The sequence below is a fragment of the Salmo salar genome, chromosome ssa13 (assembly GCF_905237065.1).
Source record: "Salmo salar chromosome ssa13, Ssal_v3.1, whole genome shotgun sequence".
Taxonomy (NCBI): domain Eukaryota; kingdom Metazoa; phylum Chordata; class Actinopteri; order Salmoniformes; family Salmonidae; genus Salmo; species Salmo salar.
The window spans coordinates 100,175,278-100,186,229 of record NC_059454.1 but is presented as its reverse complement, the minus strand read 5'-3'; the positions used below and the strand labels follow the sequence as shown (position 1 = coordinate 100,186,229).

Here is a 10,952-nt window from a genome sequence, read left to right as displayed (position 1 = left end):
TTGGAGAGTTCTGCAAATACTGGTTTCAAATAGCCTGGCAAATGAACACTCTTAAACAGCCTATTGCGCTTGCTTGAAACCAGTATTTGCAGAACTCTCCAACATGACAGTGACAGCTCAAGGTTTATCTGAATTGTTTGCGTCTCTCTGTCATGAGTGGAACTACAATTGATTAGTGTCTTACTGTCTTTACGTTTATAATAGATGTCAGTGTTGTATTTCGCCAAAAGTGCTGAGTTGACAGGACACAAATAAGAGACGATCAGGGTCCCTTCAGAACTGATGACCCTTGAGTTTTGGGAGGACCTTGTCAACAGACACCACAGGTAAATAAGAGACCATACAAGTTGAATTCGAAGAGGTATTTGTCATTTAACTCATGATGTAATGTATTGTCTTTATTCCCCAGACTGTTTGCCGTGCACCATTCATTTGTTTTGGCTGTGCGTCAGGAGTATGTGGCCCTTGGGGACCATCGCATGAGCCTGAGGGACGGTGGCGAGGTTGCTGTCCTTCCACCTCTAAGTGGGGGATAAATAGGCCTCTTAATTCAGGTGAGACATGTTGCTGTCAACAATAGCGTACCAGAACTCAAACACACAATAGTTAATTACACCATCTCAGAATATCAAGGTGAATTTTGATCTCAATTTCATCTACTCTATAGTTTATTTTTCCAGCAGAAATCTATCTCCACCAATTTCAGTGTTACTTATATGACCCCCTGACTGCTTATTTTGGCTTCCTCATCCCTCATTCCTAACACAGAGATGTCTGAGGAAGGAGGAAGGGGTCCGAGTGACCTGGTCAAGCTGACCCATGACAAGCTCTTTGTGGATGCAGTGTCAGACTCTTCAGCTGCCCCTCCTGTGGCGCTATTTCCATCTTCATAGGTGAGTAGGGACTTTACACATATCTCATCTTCGTATACAGTACCAGTCAAAAGTTTGGACACGCCTTTTCATTCAAGGGTTTTTCTTTATTTTTACTATTTTCTACATTGTAGAATAGTAGTGAAGACATCAAAACTATAAAATAACACATATGGAATCATGTAGTAACCAAAAAAAGTGTTCTGACGAGGACCGCTCTCATGAGGACCGCCACAGGAAAGGAAGACCCAGAGTTACCTCTGCTGCAGAGGATAAGTTCATTCGAGTTACCAGCCTCAGAAATTGCAGCCCAAATAAATGCTTCACAGAGTTCAAGTAACAGACACATCTCAACATCAACTATTCAGAAGAGACTGTGTGAATCAGGCCTTCATGGTCAAATTGCTGCAAAGAAACCACTACTAAAGGACACCAAAAAGAAGAAGATACTTGCTTGGGCCAAGAAACACAAGGAATGGATATTAGACTGGTGGAAATATGTCTTTTGGTCTGATGAGTCCAAATTTGAGATTTTTGGTTTCAACCGCCGTGTCTTTGTGAGACGCAGAGTAGGTGAATGGATGATCTTCGCATGCGTGGTTCCCACCGTGAAGCATGGAGGAGGAGGTGTGATGGTTTGGGGGTGCTTTGCTGATGACACTGTCAGTGATTTATTTACAATTCAAGGCACACTTAACCAGCATGGCTACCACAGTATTCTGCAGCGATAAGCCATCCCATCTGGTTTGCGCTTAGTGGGGCTGTCATTTGTTTTTCAACAGGACAATGACCCAAAACACACCTCCAGGCAGTGTAAGGGCTATTTCACCAAGAAGGGGAGTGATATAGTGCTGCATCAGATTACCTGGCCTCCACAATCACCCGACCTCAACCCAATTGAGATGGTTTGGGATGAGTTGGACCGCAGAGTGAAGGAAAAGCAGCCAAAAAGTGCTCAGCATATGTGGGAACTCCTTAAACACAGTTGGAAAAGCATTCCTCATGAAGCAGGTTGAGATAATGCCAAGAGTGTGCAAAGCTGTCAACAAGGCAAAAGGTGACTACTTTGAAGAATCTGAAATATAAAATATATGTTGATTTGTTTAACACGTTTTTGGTTACTACATGATTACATATGTGTTACTTCATAGTTTTGATGTCTTCACTATTATTCTACAATGTAGAAAATAGTAAAAATAAATAAAAACCCTTATATTTAAAACCAAAAACATTTAGACTTTACTGAAGTAGCAAAATTATATTGCATTGCTAAAATATGCTTAAGTATCAAAAGTAAAAGTATAAATAATTTCACACTCCTTATATTAAGCAAACCAGACGGCACCATAACTTTTAAAAAATTTTTTAAGGATAGCCAGGGGCACACTCTAACACTCAGATGTCATTTGCAAACAAAGCATTTGTGTTTAGTGAGTCCGTCAGATCAGAGGCAGTAGGGATGACCATGGATGTTCTCATGAGAAGTGCCATTTTCCTGTCCTGCTAAGCATTTGAAATGTAAAGAGTACTTTTGGGTGTCAGGGAAAATGTGTTCAGTAAAAAGTACATTATTTTCTTGAGAAATGTAGTGAAGTAAATGTTGTCAAAAATATAAATAGTAAAGTCCAGATACCCCAAAAAACGACTTAAGTAGTACTTTCAAATATTTTTGCTTAAGAACTTTACACCACTGATCAGAGCACACCCATTTACACTGAAGGCTTGTGTTAGGCTTTAGCTCAGCAGGCTAATACAGTCAGTCTCGTGGAACACAATAGACCCTGGTTGGAAGTTTGAACCCAGTCGCTCACACATGTTCAGTCAAGGCCAGGATGTCCATGATGGTGATTAATGAATTATTTCAGGGACAACAAGGAACAATTTTGAGGGGAAGAAGGTGGTGCAGTTGGAGTATGAAGCTAATGTCTCCATGGCCCAATCAGAACACAGGAAGATCTACACAGACATCAGGGCAAGATGACCCACTGTCAGGCACGTCTGTGTCCATCATCGACTGGGGTGAGCTTCACACAACTCTCCTTGTCGCATTCCTGGTAAACTAACTAACTAACTAACTAACTAACTAACTAACTAACTAACTAACTAACTAACTAACTAACTAACTAACTAACTAACTAACTAACTAACTAACTAACTAACTAACTAACTAACTAACTAACTAACTAACTAATAACAGTGTTGTAACTTTGAGACATTAACTCTGTTACTATGTGAGACTATGTGTGGGGAACTGTAACTTTATGAGAGACTGCTACAAGACTAAGTGAATTCTTCTGTTTTACAGGCTGGTGCCTGTGAATGAGCCCAGTGTGATCATCGGCATCTCATCTCCTCACCGAGGGAACTCTCTGGAGGCAGTGCAGTTCTGTATAGACACCCTGAAAGCCACCGTGCCCATATGGAAGAAGGTGAAAACACCCTGAAAGCCACCGTGCCCATATGGAAGAAGGTGAAAACACCCTGAAAGCCACCGTGCCCATATGGAAGAAGGTGAAAACACCCTGAAAGCCACCGTGCCCATATGGAAGAAGGTGAAAACACCCTGAAAGCCACCGTGCCCATATGGAAGAAGGTGAAAACACCCTGAAAGCCACCGTGCCCATATGGAAGAAGGTGAAAACACCCTGAAAGCCACTGTGCCCATATGGAAGAAGGTGAAAACACCCTGAAAGCCACTGTGCCCATATGGAAGAAGGTGAAAACACCCTGAAAGCCACCGTGCCCATATGGAAGAAGGTGAAAACACCCTGAAAGCCACCGTGCCCATTCGGAAGAAGGTAAAAACACCCTGAAAGCCACTGTGCCCATATGGAAAAAGGTAAAAACACCTTATCATGTAGTTACAGACAGATAAGCAAAGAAGGTTGTTTATAATATAATATGTAATAATAATATAATACAATAATATATGCCATTTACCAGATCTTTTATCCAAATGCTCAGATCTACCAACTGAGTTACAAGCATCGTGATCTACCAACTGAGTTACAAGCACCATGATCTACCAACTGAGTTACAAGCACCATAATATACCAACTGAGTTACAAGCACCATAATATACCAACTGAGTTACAAGCACCATAATATACCAACTGAGTTACAAGCACCATCTACCAACTGAGTTACAAACACCATGATCTACCAACTGAGTTACAAGCACCATGATCTACCAACTGAGTTACAAGCACCATGATCTACCAACTGAGTTATAAGCACCATGATCTACCAACTGAGTTATAAGCACCATGCTCTACCAACTGAGTTACAAGCACCATGATCTACCAACTGAGTTACAAACACCATAATATACCAACTGAGTTACAAGCACCATCTACCAACTGAGTTACAAGGACCATGATCTACCAACTGAGTTACAAGCACCATGATCTACCAACTGAGTTACAAACACCATGATCTACCAACTGAGTTACAAGCACCATGATCTACCAACTGAGTTACAAGCACCATGATCTACCAACTGAGTTACAAGCACCATGATCTACCAACTGAGTTACAAACACCATGATCTACCAACTGAGTTACAAGCACCATGATCTACCAACTGAGTTACAAGCACCATGCTCTACCAACTGAGTTACAAGCACCATGATCTACCAACTGAGTTACAAGCACCATAATCTACCAACTGAGTTACAAACACCATGATCTACCAACTGAGTTACAAGCACCATGCTCTACCAACTGAGTTACAAGCACCATGATCTACCAACTGAGTTACAAGCACCATGATCTACCAACTGAGTTACAAACACCATGATCTACCAACTGAGTTACAAGCACCATGCTCTACCAACTGAGTTACAAGCACCATGATCTACCAACTGAGTTACAAACACCATGATCTACCAACTGAGTTACAAGCACCATGCTCTACCAACTGAGTTACAAGCACCATGATCTACCAACTGAGTTACAAGCACCATGATCTACCAACTGAGTTACAAACACCATGATCTACCAACTGAGTTACAAGCACCATGATCTACCAACTGAGTTACAAGCACCATGATCTACCAACTGAGTTACAAGCACCATGATCTACCAACTGAGTTACAAACACCATGATCTACCAACTGAGTTACAAGCACCATGATCTACCAACTGAGTTACAAGCACCATGATCTACCAACTGAGTTACAAGCACCATGATCTACCAACTGAGTTACAAGCACCATGATCTACCAACTGAGTTACAAGCACCATGATCTACCAACTGAGTTACAAACACCATGATCTACCAACTGAGTTACAAGCACCATGCTCTACCAACTGAGTTACAAGCACCATGATCTACCAACTGAGTTACAAGCACCATGATCTACCAACTGAGTTACAAACACCATGATCTACCAACTGAGTTACAAGCACCATGATCTACCAACTGAGTTACAAGCACCATGATCTACCAACTGAGTTACAAGCACCATGATCTACCAACTGAGTTACAAACACCATGATCTACCAATTGAGTTACAAGCACCATGCTCTACCAACTGAGTTACAAGCACCATGATCTACCAACTGAGTTACAAACACCATGATCTACCAACTGAGTTACAAGCACCATGCTCTACCAACTGAGTTACAAGCACCATGATCTACCAACTGAGTTACAAGCACCATGATCTACCAACTGAGTTACAAACACCATGATCTACCAACTGAGTTACAAGCACCATGATCTACCAACTGAGTTACAAGCACCATGATCTACCAACTGAGTTACAAGCACCATGATCTACCAACTGAGTTACAAACACCATGATCTACCAACTGAGTTACAAGCACCATGATCTACCAACTGAGTTACAAGCACCATGATCTACCAACTGAGTTACAAGCACCATGATCTACCAACTGAGTTACAAGCACCATGATCTACCAACTGAGTTACAAGCACCATGATCTACCAACTGAGTTACAAACACCATGATCTACCAACTGAGTTACAAGCACCATGCTCTACCAACTGAGTTACAAGCACCATGATCTACCAACTGAGTTACAAGCACCATGATCTACCAACTGAGTTACAAACACCATGATCTACCAACTGAGTTACAAGCACCATGATCTACCAACTGAGTTACAAGCACCATGTTCTACCAACTGAGTTACAAACACCATGATCTACCAACTGAGTTACAAGCACCATGATCTACCAACTGAGTTACAAGCACCGTGATCTACCAACTGAGTTACAAGCACCATGTTCTACCAACTGAGTTACAAACACCATGATCTACCAACTGAGTTACAAGCACCATGCTCTACCAACTGAGTTACAAGCACCATGATCTACCAACTGAGTTACAAACACCATGATCTACCAACTGAGTTACAAGCACCGTCTACCAACTGAGTTACAAGCACCATGATCTACCAACTGAGTTACAAGCACCATGATCTACCAACTGAGTTACAAACACCATGATCTACCAACTGAGCTACAAGCACCATCTACCAACTGAGTTACAAGCACCATGATCTACCAACTGAGTTACAAGCACCATGATCTACCAACTGAGCTACAAGCACCATGATCTACCAACTGAGTTACAAGCACCGTGATCTACCAACTGAGTTACAAGCACCGTGATCTACCAACTGAGTTACAAGCACCGTGATCTACCAACTGAGTTACAAGCACCATGATCTACCAACTGAGCTACAAGCACCATGATCTACCAACTGAGTTACAAACACCATAATATACCAACTGAGTTACAAACACCATGATCTACCAACTGAGTTACAAACACCATGATCTACCAACTGAGTTACAAACACCATAATATACCAACTGAGTTACAAACACCGTGATCTACCAACTGAGTTACAAACACCATGATCTACCAACTGAGTTACAAGCACCATAATATACCAACTGAGTTACAAGCACCATGATCTACCAACTGAGTTACAAGCACCATAATATACCAACTGAGTTACAAGCACCGTGATCTACCAACTGAGCTACAAGCACCGTGATCTACCAACTGAGCTACAGATGACCAGTTATTGTCATCACGGACATGCTATATGTGTTAATACAGTGTTGTTACAGTACTATAGTAATAATTACATTTTTACTACACAGGTATAAGAGCAACTTAATGTAAAGTGTTTACAAAATGTATGTATGGTGTACTTTGTACAATGCTCTGCATAATGATCACAAGGCATAGGGTATTCATTAAGTAAGAGTTGCGTGAAACTAATCATTGTCAAGTGACAGTCACATGGCTCCAGAGCCTGGCTGAAGCCTGTCTGACACAGTTTGAATTGGTGCATTATGCTGAATTCATAACCAAGTGAGAAGGTGGTATTTACCACATAGGACTGGGAATAATCCAACTGAACGCCCCTCCAACTGGTAATTACTAGTGGGTAATTTCTATCATCCTGATCACAGACTTCTCCTACATTCTGACCTCTAAAGAAATTACCTCTATAACAGCATTTTCGGCAGTTTAATTTAACAACAAAAAATTTAGTCATAAAAAGCAATCTATGAGTATGGTTTTTAACATTATAATTTGTTTAAAATCATGATAGCTCTAGTTTAAGGTTGACGTAGCTTGTTGGCCATTAGCCAATCAGTGTTTCTCAATGAGTTCAACGCACATGAATGTATTGAACTGCTATTTACGAATTCTCAACTGGTAATTACCACCTTCCACTTGGTTATGAACGCAGCATTAGTTCCACGGGAAGCTAATACTGGGGTCTTTTTTCTGTCTTTGGTAGGAGGTGTATGAAGCTGATGAGTCCTGTTGGAAAGAGAGTGCCAGTGGACAGAACAGAGTTGACCTCTGACCTCATCTAGGAGCTTTTCTATGACAAATATTAGATCACACACAGTACCAGTAAATCTAAAGTTGTCCCTAACAATACAAAAATGAAGTCATTCCCACTTTTATGTACGTAAAGTTTTAATGAAATCATATTCCCCATCAGCATATTTACAATACTTTGAAAATCAAAAGTTTCAATGAACACAATAACATTGTCATAAAAAAAGATGAATGCTCGAGAATTGTAATGAAGGAAGTGATATGTACCCTTAGAAAATACACCTGGAAAAATATCAGTTCAAAAATAGATCTCATAAACATTATCGCAGAGAGTTTAGTCTTTGCTACTGTCTGTATCCTACAGTGAATTATTTGCTGTTGTTTCTCTCAATCATGATACAATGACTGTACAAAATAAACGGATTAACCAGTAAGCGCTTCTAATATTGCATTTTCACCATAGCTATGTAGGGAATAAGTAAAACACTTGTTTAAGTGTTATGTTTTATCTATTGATAATAAAGTATTTGAATGATACATATTTAATATAGAAACCACACAATAAATATACTTATTTTCTACACATTCAATAACTCTGCTTTTCTTTGATTAAGATCACTACATTTTTACAAATAGTACAATGAATCAATTTTTACATGAATATGATTTGAATACAGTGTATATTCTAAAGACAGCATCTTCACAGTGTCTCCCAAGGCAGTTGTATGGCTGGGGTAATTATACAGCATTGTCTCTGTAAAACAGTGACTGAGATACTCAAAGCCAGGAAGTGCCTCAGTGAAAGTATGGGTTGTTGATGTTCTATTATTATTTTGATATTCAAGTAAATTTCTCTTTCACAAAAAAGGATGCCTCGGCATCAACATAATGCCAAACGCCTCCCACTGCCATGTAAAGCACCGAGAACGTCATATGCTAGCATATGATAACATGCTATGATATGATAACGTCCATAATCTCTCATGTGTAAACTATTGTCTATATCCATTTGAAAGGCTATTTACAGTATACTACTGTGCTTTTCAACAATTGATATCAATAACATCAATTGATATGACAAATTACTATACACAAGCTTCATACTCAACAATAGGCCTCAACAATTCCGTGAAGATATATAAAAAGGAATACCAGTACTGAAGTATGAATTCAGCCAGCAAAAATGCACTGTAGATAAATAACGTCCCTATGGAGGGTCCAAGATGGCTGACATAACAGGGTCTTCGCTTGGAAGTGTTTGGTGGTTAGAGAATCATGTTACCTCCACTAATAAAATCTGTTGTCTCTTTGGTCCCAATCAAAACACACTCTCTAACACGCTCAAACAATGTGTTTCTGTTCACTCCAAGCAATCGTTCACTCCACAACCAAAACCATGTTAAAGCCACCACCCAAACAGCCCCATCCACTAACAAGCCATTTGCTCAATATATATGTACAAATCATGTTTATTCAGTTTGTGTGTGGTTGTGGTTGTGGTCTTTGGTCATTGTGTTCTCAGTCTGTTGGCACATTGTAGTTTCTAAGATGGGTTCTTTCCTGCGCCTGGTTCTCACGCTGCTGCGTTCTCCTGCAGACCCTCGGTCTCCGCCTGGTCTTCATCAGTGTTTTTCATCAGCTGCTGGTACTTTCTCCTGAAGAAACCAAACTGGGAGGAGAGACAGAGAGAGACAGAGCGAGAGTGAGACAGAGGGAGAGAAAGGCACACAAACAGAAGACGTGAAGGAAGAATAAGAGATGACGTAAGAGAATCTCATGTTTCACGTTTTTAATGACACATGCACAAGTGCCGTGAAATGCCTTTCTTGCAAGCTCCAAACCCAACAATGCAGTAATCAATATCAATGTAACACTAAAAATAAGGTAGAACAAAAACACACGCTAAGCAATAAGAACACGACAAAGTAAGAAGCTACGGTGCCCTCCATAATAATTGAGACAGTGAAGCATTTTAAATTTTTTATTTTGGCTCTATACTCCAAAAGTTTGGATTTGAAATCAAACAATGACCATGAGGTTAAAGTGCAGACAAATCCAAACCTTTGGAGTATAGAGCCAAAATAAGAAAAAATGCCTCACTGTCCCAATAATTACAGAGAGCGCTGTATATACAGGGTCAGTTCTAATACCATATTTACAATGTGGAGGGATACTGGCGTGATAGAAGTAAGGATAGCTGGTCTTGTTAGGATAGCTCAGAGCATCTGCTATTTTTCAGTAGTTCCGTATAAGAGAGTTTTACATCATAAAGTGCAAAAGACTGGCACATACCTTCCAAAGCAGGCCAATGACGAGAGCCAATAGAAGCAGGCCTCCAATCACACTGCCCACAATAACGCCTACAGGGATCTCCCCTTTCACCCCTGGTTTACTGATGGTGACGCCAACCTGCAGACAGGTCAGGAGACAGATGACAGCGTTCAGGAGAAGGCAGGATGTTTCACACCAGCAGTCAGGCAATACAAGGAGTGTAGCTGTTAATATGCTGGTCATCTAAACACATTGAACTTGTACAAATTAACAAACTCTGCCTGGACATCAGAGATATAACATTAAGGTGTATTTAAAAGTATTTTATGTATTAGTCCAGTACCGTCAGGTGCTTGTGAGAGATGACCAGAAGTTCAGGTTGGGAAGTCTCTATCTCTGTGCTCACAGTCAGCACAGTGGACTGGAATGAGGACTGCTCAGAGACAACACAAGAGGAGGATTAATGAGGTGATGTCTGGACACCATTAAAGAGGAGGAGAAGCAAGCATGTAAATGATGAGGAACAGATGAATTTGTCTATCTATACTTACAGCAGCAAAGGTACCGTTCCATATCCGTGTGGTCATGTTCACAAAGAAATCGCTCATCATCCCCATGTCTTTCAGGACACATTTCATAGGCTGGCACTTGGCTGTCTTACAGTTCTGGAAGAATCCGAAAACAATAGATGGGTCATTCCTACCATGCGGTGGCTTTTCTGTCCCGAGGAAATATCACTTCTTATTTAGTGTAAAATGTGGAGTACAAAAGACTTTAAATATAAAAGTCAGGTGTCCTTTACCTTAAAAAAAACTAAAATATGGATCTTGAAAGGGAATTTTCTGCATTTTGAACACTTTGTTTCAGTGGATGTAGGTGTTTTCGCCATGTCCTCGGGTGTTATTCATCAACTTCCACAAGAAATATAAGCCTTAAAGTAATAACATAAATCAAATCTTCATTATTTTAT

At 40.4% G+C, this 10,952-nt stretch overlaps 1 protein-coding gene and 1 pseudogene across 1 annotated transcript in view; one reads left to right on the top strand and one right to left on the bottom strand.

Annotated features, from left to right (window-relative positions):
- Positions 1–770: 770 nt before the first annotated feature.
- On the top strand, positions 771–7,726 carry LOC106568418 (molybdopterin synthase catalytic subunit-like; annotated as a pseudogene).
- A 101-nt stretch (positions 7,727–7,827) lies between these two features.
- Positions 7,828–10,952, bottom strand: part of LOC106568399 (integrin alpha-2) — a 60,326-nt gene continuing 57,201 nt past the window's right edge. Inside the window, exons 26-29 of the mRNA XM_045692521.1 lie at positions 10,534–10,647; positions 10,326–10,415; positions 10,004–10,120; positions 7,828–9,380 (exon numbers count right to left, since the gene is read on the bottom strand). Coding sequence (XP_045548477.1) covers positions 9,285–9,380; positions 10,004–10,120; positions 10,326–10,415; positions 10,534–10,647 — 417 coding nt within the window. The 3' untranslated portion in view covers positions 7,828–9,284. The remainder of the gene's footprint in view (positions 9,381–10,003; positions 10,121–10,325; positions 10,416–10,533; positions 10,648–10,952) is intronic.